The 23,883-nt window shown below is 37.5% G+C and overlaps 2 protein-coding genes across 27 annotated transcripts in view; both read left to right on the forward strand.

The window, feature by feature from the left end:
• ube4b (ubiquitination factor E4B, UFD2 homolog (S. cerevisiae)) overlaps positions 1–10,298 on the forward strand; it is a 28,261-nt gene extending 17,963 nt beyond the window's left edge. For all 3 annotated transcript variants that reach the window (XM_062054306.1, XM_062054304.1, XM_062054305.1), the window contains 16 exons: positions 546–662; positions 1,060–1,158; positions 1,243–1,356; positions 1,586–1,784; positions 2,381–2,519; positions 2,598–2,697; positions 2,887–3,014; positions 3,124–3,222; positions 5,948–6,183; positions 6,306–6,432; positions 6,517–6,661; positions 7,696–7,830; positions 7,979–8,170; positions 8,682–8,856; positions 9,847–9,993; positions 10,062–10,298. In XM_062054306.1, coding sequence (XP_061910290.1) covers positions 546–662; positions 1,060–1,158; positions 1,243–1,356; positions 1,586–1,784; positions 2,381–2,519; positions 2,598–2,697; positions 2,887–3,014; positions 3,124–3,222; positions 5,948–6,183; positions 6,306–6,432; positions 6,517–6,661; positions 7,696–7,830; positions 7,979–8,170; positions 8,682–8,856; positions 9,847–9,993; positions 10,062–10,126 — 2,217 coding nt within the window. In that variant the 3' untranslated portion in view covers positions 10,127–10,298. The remainder of the gene's footprint in view (positions 1–545; positions 663–1,059; positions 1,159–1,242; positions 1,357–1,585; positions 1,785–2,380; positions 2,520–2,597; positions 2,698–2,886; positions 3,015–3,123; positions 3,223–5,947; positions 6,184–6,305; positions 6,433–6,516; positions 6,662–7,695; positions 7,831–7,978; positions 8,171–8,681; positions 8,857–9,846; positions 9,994–10,061) is intronic.
• A 3,160-nt stretch (positions 10,299–13,458) lies between these two features.
• The window catches only part of kif1b (kinesin family member 1B), a 99,545-nt gene continuing 89,120 nt past the window's right edge, over positions 13,459–23,883 (forward strand). For 9 of the 24 annotated variants that reach the window (XM_062054309.1, XM_062054316.1, XM_062054317.1 and 6 more), the window contains exons 1-2: positions 13,466–13,732; positions 19,218–19,372. In XM_062054309.1, the coding sequence (XP_061910293.1) occupies positions 19,267–19,372 (106 nt within the window). In that variant the 5' untranslated portion in view covers positions 13,466–13,732; positions 19,218–19,266. Of the gene's footprint in view, positions 13,733–19,217; positions 19,373–23,883 lie in introns of all 24 variants that reach the window. The other 15 variants (XM_062054307.1, XM_062054313.1, XM_062054311.1 and 12 more) reach the window with 4 other exon arrangements.

Consider the following 23,883-nt stretch of genomic DNA (forward strand, 5'->3'; position numbering starts at 1 on the left):
CAACACCTAATGTTCACAATAATGTATTAAGTTTAGCTCATGACGCAGTAAGTGGAATGATACGGATATGTTAGTTAATGGATAAATTCTAATAAGTTTGTGTCCTGCAGACTTTGTATATGTTAGTATTATGCAACTATAACTATTTAATACTTGCTTGTATTGACAAAAGAAGGGTTTTAGATCACAATATTGTTCAATTAAGAACATTTATTATGTATGTCTATTTTTTGTGCGAATCTGTGTTTAGCTATTCTGTAGCTGTGAGTTCCCCAGTAGCCTATAGCCTACCATGTTTACCATTTATAAATGACTTACTAAAATACAAGAAAAGGCCAACCTTGTGTGCTTTTTGGAGGATATTTATCTGTTAAATAGCTGTCTGGCTTCACACAAGTAACACGCTGCAGGATGGTTTGTATCTGAGCTTATATCAAAGATTTTAGATACTTGTTTTTTTGCTAATGTCGGACCGATTTCAATATCTCATCAGCACACCCCTAATTTTTAGATTTTGAGAAAATGATGGTGGCTCTTCTCCATAGGTAACGTCACTTCCTCTTTGGTGTCTCAAACCTCTGAGTCCAGGATGTGGCAGGGAAATTCAGAGACTGTCTTACCTTGGCACCTTCTTCAGCCTCTCTGTGTTTGCTGAGGATGATGTGAGTACATAACCATAACTCAATTTACTTACATTGGGGCGGCGTGGCTCGGTCGGTAAAGCGCCCGTGCCAGCAACTTGAGGGTTCCAGGTTCGATCCCCGCTTCTGCCATCCTAGTCACTGCCGTTGTGTCCTTGGGCAAGACACTTAACCCACCTGCTCCCAGTGCCACCCACACTGGTTTAACATGTAATTTAAAGAGGTAGATAATGGTTTTCACTATGTAAAGCGCTTTGAGTATCTCTATAAATATAATTCACTTCATTTCACATTGCATTTATTTTTGTTTATCTTACAAAATAAATTGCACTGTACTACTTATACCAGATAATAAATAAAGCACAAAATCAATTTAGTTATTTACCTAATCTCATTCTTATTTTCCATTTCCTTTTAGACCAAAGTAGGAGACAAATATTTCTCTGGTCCAGCTATCACCATTGAGAACACGAGAGTTGTCAGCCAATCCTTGCAGCATCATCTGGAGTCAGCAAGGGTGAGTTTCTGTCATACATCCATTCTGCGGTGATGACTTCTTGTAATGTCATTTAAATGCGATGTTGAATATTTTTTCTTTAAGGGTGACCTCTTTAAAGTTCTTCACAACATCCTACTAAACGGAGAGACACGTGAATTAGCTCTTAGTTACATGGCAGCTTTAGTCAACTACAATGTGAAGAAAGCCCAGATGCAGGTGAGTTTTATAGCTCCGTACACAGTCAGTGGTGTTTTCACTGCTTTTACCAAGAATTGTACACTTGTACTATCCCTCCTTTTGACACTGTCATACAGGGGTTGTTTTAACAATATGTTAATGTGTTTTATTCTTTGCAGTGGTGTAGAATTGCATAAAGTAGTGTTTCTAATAGGTTACCTTAAATCCAATTATGAATTTGCTCTAATTCATCCTCCTTTTCTTCTAGACTGATGACAAACTGGTGTCGACAGATGGCTTCATGCTCAACTTCCTTTGGGTGCTGCAGCAGCTCAGCATGAAGATCAAGTTGGAAACAGTGGACCCCTTCTACATTTTCCACCCCCGTTGTCGCCTTGTCGTCAGCACAGAGGAGACCCGCCTGAAGGCCACCATGGAAGAGCTCAAGAGCTGGCTGTCTGAGCTCCGTGAGTTGGCGTGGGTTGAAATGTTTTTTTACCGTGGCCTGGAAGTGCAAAACACTTAACATTTCCACTAAAAAATTACAACTGCAGAAAAAAAATACAATTACAATTATGCAAACCAAATTTTAAAAAAGACAAAACGATCTACATTTTCAGAAACCACATTAACAAAAGACCAAACAATTAATACATTTTAGAAAGCTCAACAAAAAAAAGTAAACAATTTACAATATCAGAAAACACATTAACCTAAAGCAAAACAATGTACACTTTCAGAAAACAAACATTGTCTTTTTAATTTGATTTTCGTAATTACGTATAAGTTGTTTTGCTTTTTGTTGTGTTTTTTGAAATTGTAAATTGTTTTCTTTTTTTAAATTTAGTTTGCATAACTGTAAGTTTGTAATTTGGTAATTAGTTTTTTGTAATTTTAATTGTTTCATAAAATGTGAAAGGGTTTTGTATTTCCAGGCCACTGTAGGTTTTAAATCATGAGGAGAGTAGATTAACAACAACATTTGAGACCTGCTCTTAATTGCATGTTATGGATACATTCAAGTAAGACGCAGTGAAACTGACTATTGTTTTTGTATGGACAGATGATGATGCCACCAAATTCTCAGAGCCCAAGTTTCCCACTGAATGTTTCTTCTTGACCCTGCACACCCACCATTTGTCCATTTTGCCTGGCTGCAGGCGCTATATCCGCAGGTTGCGGGCCATTCGTGAACTGAACAGGTATAGACAAATGCCTGTGTCACAGTTTTAGTGTTCTTCATCGTCATTTAATTGTGTTTTTCTATTGTACTTTATCAGGACTGTAGAGGAGCTGAAAAACAGTGAAGGCCAATGGAAAGATTCACCACTGGCCAGTCGACACAGAGAGATGCTCAAGCGATGCAAAACACAACTCAAGGTTTGTATTTTCACATGCGTGAACTGTCTTCAATGATTTTGCTTGTATGTACATACTTATTTTAAGCATGCAAATGTACATTCTAAGTGTGCAGTATGTGGATAATAGAGCAGTCATGTTTCTCCTTGTATGCTGAAACACATTTTTACACAAAAGTAATCCTGATTACATGTGACTTTGCCCTGTCAGAAACTGGTTCGAGCCAAAGCATGCGCTGACGTAGGCCTTCTGGATGAGAACCTGCTCCGCAGATGTCTCCAGTTCTACAGCACTGTCATTCAGCTCATACTCCGTATGGTAGACGCTGCTTATCCTAAGTAAATCACATCCCTCTCTTGTTTTTTTGTTTTAGTTCATGCTATGTTAAATGTTCATGTAAATGTATTAGTGTATAATGGAAATAAAAAGCTGTTTATTTCTTTACAGCATCACTTTGCCATTGAACCCTGAGATCCCCAAAAGCTTTGCTGCTCTCCCAGAATTTTACATTGAAGATGTGGCTGAGTTTTTGCTTTTTGTCGTGCAGTAAGTTCCCACTTCTGTCCTTTTACCTTCTTGTGAATTTTTGTTCAAAGATTTATTGACAGCTACAGAGAGAGATGGCCCAGCCTTTAGTTCTAGGCTGCCTCACCACAGATTCCACACCAATTGCAAGACCGACATGAACAACATTCACCAAGCGGCAATAGCTAATAATCACAGTCCCACACACAAATACACCCCACACCTGAGACATAATATTAAAAACTAGATTACTATTTTAATAAAGCATTTGTGTAACAAATACGTATTTGCCCTTCCCGTAAGTGGTGGTATTTAGAAAAAGTAGTGAAATGGCTAGAAATGTAGGTTTTAACATCAGGATCTAACATGTCAACTAAATATAAATATTTACAGACATCATTTCGGAGAAGGTTATTCTAGCCAAATGAATGAGTTAAAACTAAAAATGACAAGAAGTCCAGCTGTGAATATGCTAGTTTACTTAATACAGTATAATTAGTATGATGGTATTATATAGTATAATTAGTACAATAAGATCATTCTGTAGGCTGGTATGATAAGTGACACAAGAGGCATTTAATACAATGTTGCCCATGTCCGCACAATGCTAAACATGTCTAAACCCATGTTCAGTTCACCAAGTTATTTCGAACACAACAAACCGTCTACACAATTGAGACCAACAAAAAAGCGTCTCCAATGCAACATCTTCATCTGCAAAAAACAATATTAATATTAAAAGAAAATTCAACCGAAACAAAGAAACATGCTGTCTGTCCAAAAAGGAGCAAGAAGAAGCAAAAGCTTATATTGTCCTGCCCGTCACTCAGATAATCTGATTTTTAATCCTAAATACAATACATAATCATGTGATACTACCTTGTGTGTGCGTGCGTGCATTAATATATATATTTATTCATTTGTATCTCACGATAATAAACCCTCTCTTCATTTCATCAAATGTAGTTTGTATACATGCATTACAACCTTAAAGGGAACTGCACTGTTTTGGAACATAGCCTGTCATTCACAATCCTTATGTAAAATGAGAACACATTTTAATTTTTTTTTAATGCATTCTAACGAGTAAATAAATGCTAGCAAAAGTCTGTTTACAATGGAGCCTATAGAGCACTTAAAAAACATCCAAACACCTCAATCAAGGTTTCATATACACCTTGTAAGTATATACCTGTATGTAATGTAGTAACAGACATTTTAATAATAAAATGTTATGTTTACGGATTTTGCTCATTTTAAGCACAAGGCGGCGTATTAATTTCAATTCACAATGTTCACTTTTTCCTTTAACTACAACAATGACAACTCTTGCAGACTTCATGAGAGCCAACAAACATAATTAAGCATCACTTACTGTACAATGTGGGCTCTCACTGGGATGTCAACTGTTAGGATGTTGATATATTCCTATTTAGATGAAGAATGACTCATAATCTTCACAAAGGGTTGAAAAAAACGCGTCTGTTTTCTTTTCTCGCCATCTCTGGGTCTAAATTGACAAAGTATACCACCTTCTTGGTTTATTTCCACATCATTTTACTAACAAGGTGAGAGACATGATTTATAATCTAGAATAAACTTTCACGAGCTCCAAGGCGAGAAAGCAGCTCACCAGCTGATGTCAATATAGAAGCATAAGGAAATTGCCTCTCTGATCAATGCGCTGCTAAATGTAGGTCCTTAACGTTTGTGCTTATAATAAAAATGTCGCAAGTACTTTAGATATTTAGGTCACAAAATGTAAATGGAGTATTGTTGCCACTTTTTCAATGGTTATTTATTGGGTTTTATGTTTGGAATGGACACAATGATGTCACAGCTCTCATTGGCTCCATTGTAAGCAGACGTTTATTTACGGGTTAGAATACATTAAAAAGACGTGTTTCATAAGAAATGTGAATTATAGGAACATTTTCAAAAAAGTGCACTAAGATATTTAAGACCAATTTTGTGTCACCTGTGGAAAATATTTTTTTTATTTCTTAGTTAATTAGCCTATAATAAATATTGCAGTAGTTAAAGCCTATTAAAAGTTGTTGCTTTAAGAGTAAATTAGGCCTGTTATCTTTACAACTTTTATTTAATATAAGTCAGGAAGTTGCTGATTTTGTTAAAATTTTTCACCATGGGTAATTTGTGCACTTATCGACAAAGAATTCAACAGTTAATCGTTATTTACACAGTTGGTCAAATTACATTTTTAGATTTTATTCCGTGTACTTGTGTGCAGTGTTTCCTCGTCGCTTACTACAGTCTCAGTCCAGCATGGATACAATTGAGATTTAATACCAATTTAGGTGTTCATGTTAACATTTCTTAGGCTTTTAGTGTATTAAATGTTTTAAGAGCATAGGAAGTGTTAAGTGTTAAAGCTGGGTGTAGTGTGTGGAGAGCTTATAAAGACTTTGATTGCATATAATAATCGTAAATCGTAAAATAAATGCTGTCTGAAATGTAACCTCCGCAAAAATCAAGGAACACTGTACCTTGACATTTGGTCCAGAAGCCGAGTGGCCCTGGTTTGGAAGTACTCATAAAATGTCTTCAAGGTTGGCAGGTCTGTTTATAGTATTTAGTTGTTTTTTTTTTCAATTAACTTACCTCAGCCATTTTATGGAGTTTATTGGTACAACAAGACCATTACAACTAACTACATTGTAAGGAAAATCTAGCAGCTCTTTTTTTTCAACATCTACTCTATTCATCTCCTTTTACTTCCTTGCAGGTATGCTCCCCAAGTTTTATACGAGCCTTGTGTTCAAGACATCGTCACTTTTTTGGTAGTGTTCATCTGCAGTCAGAACTACATCAGGAATCCATACCTTATCGCCAAGTTGGTTGAAGTTTTGTTTGTCACCAACCCTGCTGTGCAGCCTCGCACTCAGCGCTTCTCTGAAATGATGGAGAACCACCCGTTGTCCATCAAACAGTTGGTGCCCGCCCTTATGAAGTTCTACACTGGTGAGTTCTTCTTGTGACTGTGTTGTAAGAGTGAGATAAAAGTGATTTCCCATTAGCAATAGTGTCATTGATAAACACAAATGCCAGTATTTGACTGCTCTTTCATGGTCTTCTCTGGCTAGATGTTGAGCACACTGGTGCCACCAGTGAGTTCTACGATAAATTCACAATAAGGTACCATATCAGTACCATCTTTAAGAGTCTATGGCAAAACATCGCCCACCACGGCACTTTCATGGAGGAGTTCAAGTGAGTGTAGTCGCAAAACATTTTTGGGAATACACCATATTAAGTTATAGCGTCACTACTCTTGTTATGCTTACTTCCCTTTAGTTCCGGCAAACAGTTTGTTCGCTACATCAACATGTTGATCAATGACACCACCTTCCTGTTGGATGAGAGCCTTGAGTCTCTGAAGCGCATCCATGAGATTCAAGAGGAGATGAAGAATAAGGATCAGTGGGATCAGCTCCCCAGGGTTTGTATTTGTACTCGTTTTTATCTCCGTCAAAAAGCATGGCCTTCTTTCTTTTTTGTTCATCACCTCTTGGCCACAGCTTTTAATACATCGTGGGCACAAATATTAGGCAAGTACTTTAACCATATCATCGTTATGTATATTTCCCAACTCCAATCTGTATAAACTTGAATGCTGATTGGATTTAAGCTTATCTGGTGGTGATGTGTATTTAAGTAATAAGGACTGGTGACCTAAAGAGGTCAACTTTCTCAATCAAGACATGCATAATTATGAAGCTTCTTTTCCTCAGGCAAAGTGGGCCAAAAACAAAATATTAACGATGATAATTTTAATCTACATTTAAAACACTTCCTTTTAGTCGAGATAATATGTATTGGATATGCTTTGGTTTCCATTTTACTCCAGTCACATTCATAATCCGTTTTTTTAGTCTGTCTGCAATATTTCTGTTTGTGAAGGTGTTCCCTGAATACGAATGAAACCACGCCACGCCCTCTCCAAAAGTATCATAATTTATCTTTTGAAAATGTACACTTTTTAAGATATAAATCTTATAGTTGTCACCGCTATTTTTTTCTCCAGACAGTCGAAAATCAAATTAATGAACATTCTATAGATTCACCCGGTTACACCTACACATTCTCTGATCGATTTAGACTGCATAAAAGCAGCTATGGTACTTTCACCACATTTGTCACTGCATGTCGCACATCTGTTATTGTGCGCATGCCAAGATCAGATTAAAAATAATACTTTATCCTACCTTTTTTGTGTGTTTCCTCGTAGCCTGAAGTTAATCCATGGCTGCCAGCTTGACTTAATGTCCAAATAAGTGCTCAAACAGAGACATCCAAAACTGTGTGCAAACTCACGCCAAAATGCATGAACCTTATGATCTGATGCGTTGGAATAGTATCCAAAATTGTAACATTTACACTTGAGAATAGACAACGTTCATCATAGGTCGCCTTCAAAATGACTTTCACAATCTAACACCTAAATAACATTTGTGTTCACCTGGTCTCATTCAGGAACAGCAGCAAAGCCGGCAGTCCCAGCTGACTCAGGATGAGCGGGTGTCTCGCTCCTATCTAGCCTTGGCCACAGAGACGGTTGAAATGTTCCACATCCTCACCAAGCAAGTCCAAAAACCTTTCCTCAGGCCTGTGAGTATCAGTGCATCGACAAAACATCGCTAAACAAACAATATATCTTCAAGATAAACTAGGTCCTACCAAGACATTATTTATCTGCCCTAAATGCACTTGCTCAACCTGACAAACTATTCTTAACTTTGGCATCACCTTCTTGCAGGAGCTGGGGCCGCGTTTAGCCGCTATGCTGAACTTTAACCTCCAGCAGCTCTGCGGGCCCAAGTGTCGGGACCTGAAGGTAGAGAATCCTGAGAAGTATGGCTTCGAACCCAAGAAGCTGTTAGACCAGCTGACCGACATCTACTTGCAGCTGGACTGTGCCCGCTTTGCCAAGGCAATAGCGGACGACCAGGTTGGAGACGCAAAATATTTTTATCGAGATGCTATGATATGAAACACAACAATGTTATTGTCATATACTTCAGTTAGGTTTCTAAAAACCTTTACGACATGGAAATTAATTTAGGTTTGTGCTATGCTATGTGAATTTAATCCACTCTTTGATCCGGCAAAACTCGCTATGTCTGAATCTTCAGTTCTGAGTAGCAAGAGACAGCTTTAATATTGCACAAAGTACTATGCCATCATTTTAGTAATTTTATACTAAATGTCTGACAGCACACTGTAAAATATGGTTCCTTACACCCGTTGACTGCAAGCCTTTGATATAACAAATTATATGTTTTCCTATTCTCTTCTCTCATTTTGGTTCACATGTTGGAATAATGTTATTTTTTAATTACAGATGAAATCGCAGAAACGTCAACAATGATATTGCAGTCCGACTCTGAATATGTTATGTATACAGTCCCAGAGACTTTCCTTATTTAATGTTGTTTTTATCTTTTGTTCCGTGTCTGTAGCGGTCATACAGTCGAGAGCTCTTTGAAGAGGTCATCTCCAAGATGAGGAAGGCTGGCATCAAGTCATCTATCGCAATTGAAAAATTCAAGCTGCTATCTGAAAAGGTGGAGGAAATAGTTGCCAAGAACTCCCAGTCAGAAATGGACTACAGTGACGCACCTGACGAGTTCAAAGGTGTGTGAGAATATTTACTGTATGTGCGTGTGAGACGCACATGTGCTTTTGATTCTAAATATGTCTTGTACAGTTTCACTTGCTGGCACAGCTTGACATCTTCCTTCCCTCTCACTATCCTCATGCCACATTTAGATTTTACTACAGCATGTATTAGCTTGTCTTTTCCATTTTTCTCTTTTGTTAACATGAATTTTTATAATAATAATAATAATAGTAATGAATTTTATTTACAATGCACTTTATATTTCTTAAATCTCAAAGTGCTTCACACTGCCAGAGTCCTTATCTACCAACCATGAGCCAAAACACTGCAAAGACACTATTAATGCACAACAAAAGAAGAGGTAGACATCTACAAAATACATCATCATTACCTTTATTTCATATGTTGATATTAAGGCAGAATAACCTTTTTTAAATGTTTTGACATTTTGCATGTCTAAAGTAAATTATTTTCAAAATGAAATGAAAGTATTACTAATGTAAAATATAACCTGTAAAGTGTAAACTGTTTTCTTATTCTACAGTAAAGCGATTGTACCCAAAGTGCTTTCTATACGATATACTGTAGAGTTAAATGTTCAATGCTTATACTCCATTCATACATTTCCAGGCTTGTGGGTGCATGAAGGCTGTCGTTACTATTGAATTGCAGACATTTGCAGGGGATTTGTCACCTCATAGAGGTCGTATAGACAATTTACAGAGCAAGGCTATCCTATAACCACCGACTTATTATAATCCAGAATTGGAGTCAGAATGTTTGGCCTACATACCTCCTTTGATTTCCAGATAAGACTGCCAAACCCACCACGGTCAACAGGAGTGTGTCGCGCAACAGGTGTCGAGTTTCTCTGTAGTAAAAAATCTCCCATTCTGGATTTATATTTAATAACCTGCAAGCTGTAACAACCTAGTGTGGGACAGTAGGCTGAATGCTCTTAAGGAGTATTATATTATTTGTTTTGTTCTGAACTGTTCTAACAGACCCTTTGATGGACACGCTGATGACCGACCCCGTCATACTGCCCTCCGGAAACATCATGGATCGATCCATCATCCTGCGCCACCTGCTCAACTCGCCCACTGATCCCTTCAACCGGCAGCCTCTCACAGAGAGCATGCTGGAGTCAGGTAACCACTTTAATCGGAAAATGCACTTAAAGCAGCAGCTTCAGACATTGCCTTGTTTTATCCCACAGTCCCCGAATTGAAGGAGAGGATCCACGCATGGATGAGAGAAAAACAAGGAGGGCGACTTGTTTAAAGACTCAATGTCAACTACACCCATGATCAAGGGATCTGGCCCCAAATCGCCTGAATTGAGTGTCACTGCTACCAACAATAACCAACATTATTATATGATTTTTATTTTTATTTACACGTTTTGCCCTAATGATGCTTAAAAACAACATAATAAAGTTAAGATTTTTTATTTGCTTCCTGGATTTGTGTATACTGTATATGTATATCCAAATATACACATATGTTTAGGGATTATAATGCTGCAAGAATCAGTCTTCATCACAAACCGGTTTACCAGCAGGATGAATACAGTCATTTCCTTGAACATTTTCAATACTTTATGGTTCTTGTGTGTTTTGTAACGTTGTGTATGTGGTCTTTACTAAAGACGTGTAATTATTTTAGGGTGAGGGGCTAGAAAGTGTCAGGGTTGTTGAGTCATTGTAAACCAGACTCACAATGTCAACTTTGAGTTGGTATAATGTGCAGAAGTTCCAGATGTTCAACTGATTTGTACTTGTTGTAGGTTGAGTTTAGAAGTGGGAATGTCCAGGGAGGATGTAGCCTAACGTTACACAATCTTTTTTTATTTAAATGCAGTCAGATGTTGAGCAGTGGTGTACCAAAAATATAATTACTGGACTTTTTCATTTTGTCACGTTTCCCCCCCTCTGCTGACTTTGAAAGACTGAATTAACATCTTATGGGCACATCGCTGCTATCTAGCGCCCCTTCCAGTGCTTCAAGAACAAATTTATAATAAAGGGTAGGTAACTTGGCCAGAACATGACGGAATGTAGCATGAGCTCTAGAAACATTGCAACAACTTGACATCACATCTCTGGACAGTCTCTCTCTCTCTCTCTCGCTCTCGCTCTCTCACTGTACCTAACTTGACCTTGCTGACCTTAACTGTACAGGAAATCTCTTAACTACACACATGTTTTGGAAGCTAGGATTTTCAAATGAAAATAAATGATACACATTATTCCAAACAGTGTTGGTTTTTTATCCCCATAAATTGTGTGTTTTACTTACAAGCTTAATTGGCGACCAAATGTTTAACTCAAAACACTGTCTCCTATTGGAATTAATTGAGATCAAATTAATTAGTTATTTTCCCCAAAACATTTCTAACACATAACATGCCTTTTATAAAAAAAACAACTAACTTTTAAATAATTTTGTAAGAAAAACAATAGAATAGAATGTACAACTAACAACTACAGTGGACTTCTACGGTATCTCCTACCAGCTGCTTTTGCGTCAAACCATCCGCAGCTTTTCCATAGTTTCATGGATAAACATCTGACGTTTAGAAATTATTTTAACATTCTTGGCTGGCGTTAGACTCGTTGTTTTTCAGTAGCAGTGTTACACTTGAATTGCTTCGCCAAGTCTACTACACGCACTGTCATTTCTTTCTTGAATTCAATTATCATCCATTTCATCTCAGTACAGTCCTCACGACTTTCTTCCTTCCAAGTTATGTCCACCTCTAGCTATAAGAACTACAAACCCTGTTTCCATATGATTTGGGAAATTGTGTTAGATGTAAATATAAACGGAATACAATGATTTGCAAATCCTTTTCAACCCATATTCAATTGAATGCACTACAAAGACAAGACATTTGATGTTCAAACTCATAAACTTTTTTTTTTTTTGCAAATAATAATTAACTTAGAATTTCATGGCTGCAACACGTGCCAAAGTAGTGGGGAAAGGGCATGTTCACCACTGTGTTACATGGCCTTTCCTTTTAACAACACTCAGTAAACGTTTGGGAACTGAGGAGACACATTTTTTAAGGTTCTCAGGTGGAATTCTTTCCCATTCTTGCTTGATGTACAGCTTAAGTTGTTCAACAGTGCGGGGGTCTCCGTTGTGCTATTTTAGGCTTCATAATGCGCCGCACATTTTCAATGGGAGACAGGTCTGGACTACAGGCGGGCCAGTCTAGTACCCGCACTCTTTTACTATGAAGCCACGTTGATGTAACACGGGACTTGGCCTTGTCTTGCCGAAATAAGCAGGGGCGCGTCCATGGTAACGTTGCTTGGATGGCAACATATGTTGCTCCAAAACCTGTATGGACCTTTCAGCATTAATGGCGCCTTCACAGATGTGTAAGTTACCCATGTCTTGGGCACTAATACACCCCCATACCATCACAGATGCTGGCTTTTCAACTTTGCGCCTATAACAATCCGGATGGTTCTTTTCCTCTTTGGTCCGGAGGACACGACGTCCACAGTTTCCAAAAACAATTTGAAATGTGGACTCGTCAGACCACAGAACAGCGAAGCTGACAGCGTTTCTGGGTGTTGTTGATAAAAGGTTTTCGCCTTGCATAGGAGAGTTGTAACTTGCACTTACAGATGTAGCGACCAACTGTAGTTACGGACAGTGGGTTTCTGAAGTGTTCCTGAGCCTTTGTGGTGATATCCTTTACACACTGATGTCGCTTGTTGATGCAGTACAGCCTGCGGGATCGAAGGTCACGGATTTAGCTGCTTACATGCAGTGATTTCTCCAGATTATCTGAACCCTTTGATGATATTACGGACCGTAGATGGTGAAATCCCTAAATTCCTTGCAATAGCTGGTTGAGAAAGGTTTTTCTTAAACTGTTCAACAATTTGCTCACGCATTTGTTGACAAAGTGGTGACCCTCGTCCCATCCTTGTTTGTGAATGACTGAGCATTTCATGGAATCCACTTTTACACCCAATCATGGCACCCACCTGTTCCCAATTTGCCTGTTCACCTGTGGGATGTTCCAAATAAGTGTTTGATGAGCATTCCTCAACTTTATCAGTATTTATGGCCACCTTTCCCCAACTTCTTTGTCACGTGTTGCTTGCATGAAATTTTAAAGTTAATGATTATTTGCAAAACATTTTTTTTATCAGTTTAAACATCAAATATGTTGTCTTTGTAGCATATTCAACTGAATATGGGTTGAAAATGATTTGCAGATCATTGTATTCCGTTTATATTTACATCTAACACAATTTCTCAACTCATATGGAAACGGGGTTTGTATATGTAAGTTATTACATTATGTGATACGTAGTCTTGGGTGCAATCATACGACTTTATACGATTTACTTGTACTTATTTACCTACTGCTCGGTAGACGGAGCTCTTTGCGGTGACTGGGGATGGTGGGAAGAAATCCTGCAGTATAGCGTCAGAGCAAGGAGGGGGCGAAACACGCCTCTTCCGCAACACTGGACCCCTATTTGATCATTTCCCCATTCGTCATCTAAATGTCTTCTCTGATTGGCTAAAGTTGCTGTCAATCAACGCCCTCGCCAGGGAGCTGACGTAATCTCGGTAAATCAAGGCAGTTTTATCAAGTCTCCCTCTCCGCTTCGCTGCAGAATAGATAGACGTCCCCGTTTTTAAAGCATTACGGGAAAACAAGGCCCGACAAGGAGGCCTTGGTCGAGAGTTCCCGGCGCAGGATACCGCTATAATGGGCTTTTTTTACGCAAGTGGACTTTACGACAGTTTTCCTGCTTGCGCATTTTGATAGAAAAACAACACGTTTGACGCCCGCTAGCTAAACAGTCGCCACTGTCCTATGGTGTTGGAGCTGCTGAACTGAGACGCTTCTAAGGTAAGCGAAGACAGTCAAAGTGATCGATTTATATGTTTAAATGTCACCACCAAAACAAGGTAGTTATTACAAATTAATACCAGGCTTTTGTTGCTCGTTTGGTACGTGAAGCATTAGCCTGCTTTAGCTCGTCCAAGACGGGCGGAAGTCTCCGGACCGTTAGACACTCCTAATATACCAATTAAAATCCTAAATAGTTAACAAAACGTTTAATCCTCGTAAAAATACATTGGACATAAGTTGCTTTTTTTCGCTTTTTCCTCCACCGGATGTGGGTAGAGTTTCGTTCCGTAGATGCTGAAGTCTCAGTCGGTCACGATGCACCGATTAGCGTTATCAGTATTGATGAATATAACAATGTCATGTCATTTACGTGGAGTGTTATTGTCCATGCATTGTTATTGACTTTAGCCGCCCATGCAGGGTTCGTTGGGGACAGTGCGGCCGTGGCAAAAATAAGCACGCAACTTGCCTTCCTAGCGCTATTCCACAACATACAGCAGTAGAGGATTAGCCTACTTCCCAACATCTGTTCTCTTGTTTGGACAAAATGCAAGAAATGTTTTCACATTTTTATGTTGACAATCCAAAAATGCAGGGGATGGCTTGCTGGCTCACTGTCCCACCGTAGCTCCAAGCAAACTCGACCAGATAGAATTTCATGGGCGTATGCTTCAGCATGTATGGCTGACGGCAAGGTTCTACAAAATGAAAAAAAAAAATATATATATATATATATATATATACTAAATCAGTGGTTCTCAATCTTTTTTCAGTGATGTACCCCCTGTGAACATATTTTTAATTCAAGTACCCCCTAACCAGAGCAAAGCATTTTTGGTTGAAAAAAATAGATAAAGAAGTAAAATACAGCACTATGTCATCAGTTTCTGATTTATTAAATTGTATAACAGTGCAAAATATTGCTCATTTGTAGTGGTCTTTCTTGAACTATTTGGAAAAAAAAAAAAAAAAAAAAACTAAAAACTTGTTGAAAAATAAACAAGTGATTCAATTATAAATAAATAAAGATTTCTACACATAGAAGTAATCATCAACTTAAAGTGCCTTCTTTGGGGATTGTAATAGAGATCCATCTGGATTCATGAACTTAATTCTAAACATTTCTTCACAAAAAAAGAAATCTTTAAGATCAATGTTTATGGAACATGTCCACAAAAAATCTAGCTGTCAACACTGAATATTGCATTGTTGCATTGTACTGAATGGAATAGCCTACTTGATTTGATGTTCAGTTCATGAACTTACATTCATATTTTGTTGAAGTGTTATTCAATAAATATATTTATAAAGGATTTTTGAATTGTTGCTATTTTTAGAATATTTAAAAAAAAATCTCACGTACCCCTTGGCATACCTTCAAGTACCCCCAGGGGTACGCGTACCCCTATTTGAGAACCACTGTACTAAATAACTGGGGTGCCCAAAATGTTTCCACTGAGGGCCACAGACTGACAAATCTAAGGATGCAGGGCAATTTTGGTAGTTTTCACTTTTAAAACCATTGCATTATAGGTTTTTTCTCTCTCTGTGTACAGCTCCACTAATGGACATTGGAGTGTTACTTTCAAAGGCAAAATTAAAGTATAGCTAGAAACATATTTTTATATTCGACTTTATTGTATTATATGTATAGTACATGTTCCAAAAAGAAAAATGCATAAAACCCCACCAGAATTAGAGATATTACAAGTCAAAGTGATGAAGCTTAGTGTTACGCTCATGACTTGGTGTAACTAAACATGAAGGCAATTGCATTTTATTGATATTTGAAATGTATTCAATGTTTATAAATGAATATTTAAATATACTAAAGGTAAAAAAGGGAATAAATATTCAAAATAAGATCATTAAATTAAATCTAGTTTGGTTACGCCATCATGAGCGCAACACAAGGTTGTAAAAGTTTCAACTACAATTCTAAATAAGATGTCAACAGCAAACTAAAATAAAATACGCACAGCTTAAAGATTGATCAATACCTATTTAAATTTAATAATACATAAATATGATGATTTATCAAAATATAAAAGAAATATACCTGAACAGAACGCTCATGATGGTTACACCAAGAAGTAACGCTATGAATCGCGTTTTTGGGGCATTTTTATGCTATTTCCAAGCATCTCCTTTTTATTATCGTTGATTTTAAATGGTCAAACTAATGTATATTATATATGCATGCCCTAGTAAACAAAAAAAAAGTCATATTTATTTTGATTGTTACATTTTGAAATACATTTGTGCGAATGTACCCATTACCAGAGCTGTACACCTCCAAAAACTAGAAAATGCAATTTTGGTAGAAATTTCATGTACATTTTGAAGAGCCTAAGTCACTGCTCGCTGTACATACAGTATCTTACGAAGTCAGCCCTACACTGTTTCAATGTCCATTTCTCAGATGATATAATTGTTGATGACTGAAGTGCTGATATCAACCAAACCTAACCCCCCCCCGCCCCAACCCAACTCCACATCCAACCCCCCGGATTGTAAATAATGTAAATAATTCAATGTATATACTCTGATGATTAACTTGTGTGATGACTGTATTATGCTGATAGTATATATTTGTACCATGTATTGATTAACGTGGACCCCGACTTAAACAGGTTGAAAAACTTATTCGGGTGTTACCATTTAGTGGTCAATTGTACGGAATATGTACTGTACTGTGCAATCTACTAATTAAAGTTTCAATCAATCAAACTTAAATGCTAACAGTTAGCACGCTGACTAGATAGCGTCAAGTAACAAATATAATGAGCAAAATGAGATAAAAAAAAAAACCTAGCATGCTTACAGTACGATGCTAACAACGGCAGCCTGCTTACAGTTAGCATGAGTGAAATACCAAAATACATTGATTGATTGATTGAAACTTTTATTAGTAGATTGCACAGTACAGTACATATTCCGTACAATTGACCACTAATTGGTAACACCCGAATAAGTTTTTCAACTTGGGGTCCACGTTAATCAATTCATGGTAAAAACATGATACTGAGGTGTATGCCTGTTAAATTAGCTAAAAAGGAATCTAGCATGCTAAAAGGCTAACTTTAACATGCGTCAAGTACCAAAATATATTTCTCTGAGGTGTGTATCTGAAAAATGTGTTTGAAATGCTAAGCCTGTTAACTTTAAAATGCATTAAACACCAAAAATGACTAAGGTGTATTATACCTACAACAATAGCTAAACAAACTAACGTTAACATGTGAACATGTATCAGTCGTCAAGTAACAAAATATTTGACGCTGAGTTGTAAAAAATATAGCCAAAAACCTAGAATGCTTATATTAGAATGCTAATGATTGTGCTGTTAAAAATGTAGCTACCGGCCGCAAATGGCTCCCGGGCCGCACTTTAGATACTTTGCAAAGTGGTCTTGTTTTTTGATATTATGGCATAATATTGCTTCATATGATTATGTTTAAAAAATGTGCAAAAACTTAATTTTGGGATCTCAAGTCATCTTTTTGACTGTATGACATTTGGGGTATTCAAATCTTAGCGATCTTTTGAATAGTATTAGACAACGTTACAGAGTTGATCCTTTTCCTCGCTAAGCTAAATTCGATAGCGAGGACAGTTTTTTGTTGCAAAAATTAATCGGAAAACCCGATTAATTCCATTTTAAGGCAAAGCTTTGATTTATTTTCTGTTGCTTCTGGGGATGTAACAATTACTGGTATTATTTATAAACCATGGCAAAACTCCTGACGGTTAGTATTACAGTTTCAAATAAAATGATCGTAAAACCATGATTGTAGAAGACAGTTAGCGCCGTTTATCGCTAACTGTCAGCTAGCGCTAACAGTCGGGAGCTGGCAGCTAACGCTGCTAATCACTAGCTGGCAACTAGCATGCTAATTGCCAGCTAGCTTAAATGCTAACATGAATTCAAAACACATTAACATCATACCCCAATCTAAACTTATTTAAACATATTGCTGTCTGAGCAAGTTATTCAATTGAGCACAGAGTGGTGAATATAAAGATACATATTGTGTCTGTTTTATTTTTTAGATAAAGCTTGTCTAAAATAGTTCAGTGTGTTTAGAAGTACTTTTTAAGCACATTCAACAATGCTGTGATACTGATAATTGGGGTTAAAATAAACATGATATGAAATTTTCTAATCATTACCTCTCCTTAGTTTATCTGATTAATTATTTATTTAGTGTTACTCATAAAATTGGATAAAATCCGAACGCATGGAACCTTAAATACGCAGATATCGTTTCCGCACGGGCGCTGCAATAGAGCGCATAAGAAAGCGGTGGTGTGTGGCGGCAAACACTAGATAATTTTTTTTCTTAACTTTTTATTAATGCACTCGGGTTAAAAGTGCAATTCCAATGTTGATGATGTGCATTTATTAGGAAAAAAAAAAGAAGGCTATGGCAAGCAGAAAAGTCACACGTGCAGGAAAAGGACAATGGAACGTTGCGAAAAGCATTCAACAGGAAATATAACAACCACCATCGCTCTATGGTTTGCAACGATTATATTGATTAACTTGATAGAAAAAAGCTTCAATTCATATTCTGTTGCCTAATTAGTTGAAATCATAAACATGGATTAAATCCGTACCACCTGGAGTGCCCGGAACTTTAAATGTATGGACATGTTTTCCGCACTGTTGCTGCAATAGAGCACACATGAGAGCGGCGATGTGTGGGTGCTGTGATTTGTGTGCTGGCAAACAACGGCGGTTTTTACTTTTTAAATATTGTAATAATGCACACATGTTAAAAGTGCAATTTCAATGTTGATGATGTGCATTAATGTTATGGCAAGCAGATCGTTTTTTGTTCATTAACATTTTTGTACGCATTAAGGCGATAAAGTGGGATTTAACCTATTGTTCGGTTAATTAAACTAACTAATCGATAGATTTCTCAATTACTAAAATAACCTGCAACCCGAATTGCATCTTTTTTTTTTATGTACGCGCATGACTAAGCAGGTGCAACTGTATTCTTATTCAGCCTAAATGAAATGTTTTTATTCATACTAATATTAATAGTAATAGTGTAATCATTTTAATAATATTCACAAAATAAATACTGTTTTAAAAAGTTATGATATAAAGGATTTTTTCCTTGCCTCTGTCGCCCAAATGTTAGCTCATGTAAAGTTCAGATGTTTTTTTGGTAAATTTTTTCCACAACAAAAATGAAAGTTTATTGTTGATTAATCACATCTCAAGGCAGTTGTGGCAAATTGGAATTTACCTCTTGACTGTCAAAATCAGAGGTGCTGTTGATTCATTGTCAACTAGTTTGCTGTCTAAACAAGCACAACATTAACTCAGCTATGAAAAGTCAAGATAGATTTACACAATGGCATCGTTATTATTCTATTTACTGCAAATGCAACTGGTAGAATGCTTTTTTGTTGTGTTACTGTCATGCCTTTTGGTATTTTAAGTGATTATTTTCCTTATCTTTAGGGGGGACATACGCCACAATTCACCGGGAGGTTGCCCGAAAACTGCAAACATGTCCGGGGCGTCGGTAAAAGTCGCCGTCCGAGTTCGACCCTTCAACTCCAGGGAGACGAGCAAGGATTCAAAATGTATCATTCAGATGCAAGGCAACACTACGAGTAAGTACCCTAAACAAGACTGTGTCCGCATCCATTCATGTCTCTCTGGATTGTGTCGCCATCCCTTTTTGGAGGTGTTCAGCAGAGAATAGTGAATAGCCAAACAAGAACAGTGAATAGCCAAACAGTTGGGGACAAACAGGCCTCAAAGAGAATAAATAAAAAGGCTTGCCGGGTGAAATTCCTCTTCCTCTAAAGGGGCCTGCATGCCTGAGGAGTTTTTGTCTATGAGAAATGCTGAGTTGGTTTGTGGGGGAACACCAAGGGTTCACAACCCGGGCCTGCATACATGCTTACACACATCCACCCCCATTCATCATGCCCTCACTGTCTCTTTTTGATTGGAAGTATGAGTACCCTTGTATTTTTATGGTATGTTATCATTAACTTTTTTAATAGGTATTGTCAAGCTGAATCATTGACTTCTGTGCCCATGAATACTTTAATTTGGCTGTAAAATTCACAACAAAGTGAAGTTAAACAAAGTGTTTACCTTCTTGCAAAGTTAATAGGATCCACCTAAGCAAATAGTTGTTCAAGACGCAATCAGCACAGTGGAACCTAAAGGATCAATCTAACACAGTCTTTCCCAGGACTTGTGACCTACAATTTGTTTTCCTCTCTTACATTTTACCATCCATTTGGATAGAACATAAAGAATCAAACCTTTAACATCATTGCCCCTTTGTTACCTGTCCAGGCATTGCAAGTGTCTTAAAAAGTCGAATTTGTCCATACAACAAACCACTCTTTACTCAGTTTTAATGTCGCAGATGTGCCTCAAAATTTTTTGCAGCAAAAACAAAGATAACCACAACAGTTTCCCACTGATCGGCAACTAATTTGTGGCGGTGGGGTGGTGGTAAGGGGTGTGGCTGGGGAAGTGACTAAATAACGTCAAATCAAATCAATATTTATGTATATAGCACTTTTCATACACAGGCAAGTGGCAAACAGAAAGTGCTGTACAAAAAAATAGAAGAGACGAAAACCTACAAACACACGCACACACACAGAGTACTATTGACAATAACAAAGCAAAATCAAAATATATAGGCCTTAATCACAAGTGTCTCACAAAGCTTCTACATCCCCTGATCTAAACCCACATTCAGGCAAGGAAAAACTCAAAAGACCCCAGGTGGGGAAAAAGAAGAAACCACGATAAGGGACTACATGTAGGGACACCCCTTCCAGGGTTATTGGATGTCAAGTGGGTATAATTATTGAATTGTTTAGTTAATAGTTAATGTCCATCTGGAAGCCAACTGATAGTCACAGGGGATCTTATAATTCATTTATTCATATCACATTTGTATGTGTATTTAAAAAAAAAAAGACTAAAACAATGTTTCACATACACTACCGTTCAAAAGTTTGGGGTCACCCAAACAATTTTGTGGAATAGCCTTAATTTCTAAGAACAAGAATAGACTTTCAAGTTTCAGATGAAAGTTCTCTTTTTCTGGCCATTTTGAGCGTTTAATTGACCCCACAAATGTGATGCTCCAGAAACTCAATCTGCTCAAAGGAAGGTCAGTTTTGTAGCTTCTGTAACGAGCTAAACTGTTTTCAGATGTGTGAACATGATTGCACAAGGGTTTTCTAATCATCAATTAGCCTTCTGAGCCAATGAGCAAACACATTGTACCATTAGAACACTGGAGTGATAGTTTCTGGAAATGGGCCTCTATACACCTATGTAGATATTGCACCAAAAACCAGACATTTGCAGCTAGAATAGTCATTTACCACATTAGCAATGTATAGAGTGTATTTCTTTAAAGTTAAGACTTGTTTAAAGTTATCTTCATTGAAAATTACAGTGCTTTTCCTTAAAAAATAAGGACATTTCAATGTGACCCCAAACTTTTGAACGGTAGTGTATATTTAAAGACAAATCTGTGTAATGAGTATCAAAATTTTTTTTTTTTTACTGTGTTTTTAAATTGCTGTTGCACTTTGTACACCTATGGTTAATTAACATATATAATTCTGCCCTTCCTGAATGTTGGAATTTAGTTTGGCAGATAGGTAACAGTCTTTTCAATTAGAGATGAATAACATTTTTAAAAATAAGTTGTTTGTTGACTGTGTCCGCAATGAAGTTACTGTAAAACTAAGAAGAGAAAGCATAATACATTAATATACACATTAAGTGCACATATATGTAGGGACAATACAGCTTGGTATGAACTGAAAAAAGCAATCCAACCATACAGGGTAAAGGTTTGGTCTTATGCCGCTAGCTTAATGCTAACATACACAAGACGTCCTCATTGAAAGGCTAACAAAAATTAGCATCCCGTTTGTCTGTGAATGTTCTCATTCATCCAGGTGATTGTATTCTCAGGGCAGTCAATCGATCGCAACTGGACTGTTTGGGTTGTTTTAGTAGGTGTTTCGCATCTCATCCAAGTAGGCTTCATCAGTTCATGCTTATAGATAGACTAAGATTGGTCAGATCTAATTCTGACCAATCTCTTAGATCTGACCAATCTAATTTTAAGACTCGATCTGACCGATTTAAGTCTATTAGCATGAACTGATGAAGCCTACTTAGAGAGGCAAAACATCTTCTAAGACAAACCAGTCTAGTTGCGATCGATTGTATGCCCTGAGAATAGCATTGCAGTTGTTTTTTCAACTTGTACAAACGTTTAACAAATTTGATTTTAAGCAAGACAATTTACATAGAACAGCAAATGCATTTCTACTTACGGCATATAGTGACCAAACTCTGTGGAAACGATTATTGAGCACTAACTTTGTACTACCAGGCCAGTCTGCTGCACGGCACTGTGTGTGTGCTGACTAGCAAGGGTAGCTCAAACCTCAAACTCTAATTTTAAAACAAATACTGCAGACAATGTTTAGTGAAACATGAAAAAAAAACATTCCCCAAATTTTTTAGTAAATGAATGTATGGGAAAGAACAGCGGCATCGAGCGAGCTATTTTATTTCCTGCAGTAGGAATGCAATCAAAAAAGCCATAGAGAAAGCAAAACACGTTCCGTCATTGGTACTTAGCTGAACTGAGCTCAATTGAATGACTAAGTGTTCAAATCTTATGTTTGGAATTTTTCATTAGCTTACATAAGGAATCAGCCATGCTAAATATCTTTAAAATCTTAAAAGTTACTGACATCATACGCACTGACTGAGCCATTGCTAGCTTTATTCTGTGATAATGGATTACTCTGCTACTATCGTTGGACAATGACTGCCAATAAAAACAAAGGCAATGGTCGAGGACCTAAATGGGTCTTGTGATTGAACTTGCTCTCATGTGACTCTGTCATTAGGATCTGCAAAGTGCCAGCTTCCACTTAAGCCATGCTTCCTGGTCTGTCTGAGAGATGAACTCAAAGTCTATCTCGCATGAACATTCATTGACCCAGTAGCAACAAAACTATTCTCCCTACTGTGTTTGCTTTGAGTTTGCTCTGCCAGTCACATCAGCCTTATTAGATTAAACCAACATGAATCTGCTCAACCAGTTATGGCTGACTGGCTTTTATCCCTTCCCCAAAGAAAAGCTATGCGTGAAATCCCCACAGTGCTTCTTCTTGGATTTTTATTATGCCAATGTCCCTTGGAGGGTAGTGTAGTGGAGTGTGTGTGTATGTGTGTGTCTGCTACAGACCACACACACACACGCAGTGGAATATGCGGCATTTTGGTGGCTTTGTGTCTCTGCATAGTCCTTCCATCACATGGGCAGATTGCAGTGCAGAAAGGGGGGCTGGCAGACGGCCACAAGCTCACTTCATTGGGACTTCGTTGCAGATGGTATGTTGAGAATGCTGTCTTATTAAGGTGCTGAGAGGCTGAATGCAGCGCACACACTTTCATACATGCTGTCAAGACTTGACATGTAGTGTGAATACTCTCTTGACGTACGATCACCCTCTAGTAAACAAACACTCTGATTGTTATGAGATGGTTTACGCAGCGCTTTTGGAGGTGATCACTAATTATAATAACAGAGCCATTGGCCGCCAGCAAGACACATTTTAGCATGTAAAATACAGAAGAAATGCAGATTCTTCTTAGCAGGACATTTTTTTCTGTGTGTTTTCTTTAATGTATGAGGAACATATGTATCTGCTGCATATTTAATGTGCTTGGAAATATATTTTAATGTGAATTAATGCTATAATAATAAAACTGACTTAACAAGGAAGAACTCAAAACATTTTAAGTTAATGTGTAAAGCGCTACTTTTTGCACTTTTTTTCATGTCAAACAGCTTTTAGTCAAAATATTTGCTAAGAAATGTGAAAACATAGGGTGCACTATTTGTCTTCAACCAGCGGAAGTGCTGTTGATTCAGTCACAACAGTTGCCTAAAGAATGTTGCCTTGACATCAACTATTGGATTTTCACTTTACGGTACAACTCATCAGTGCAGCCTCATCCTGCTCAATACAACACTGGCATGGAGACAGGTGTTCAGAACATATACGGACTAGATTCTCTAATCACATTAAAATACCCTACTGTGCAA

Source organism: Entelurus aequoreus, linkage group LG07, assembly GCF_033978785.1.
Source record: "Entelurus aequoreus isolate RoL-2023_Sb linkage group LG07, RoL_Eaeq_v1.1, whole genome shotgun sequence".
In the NCBI taxonomy this organism is placed as follows: domain Eukaryota; kingdom Metazoa; phylum Chordata; class Actinopteri; order Syngnathiformes; family Syngnathidae; genus Entelurus; species Entelurus aequoreus.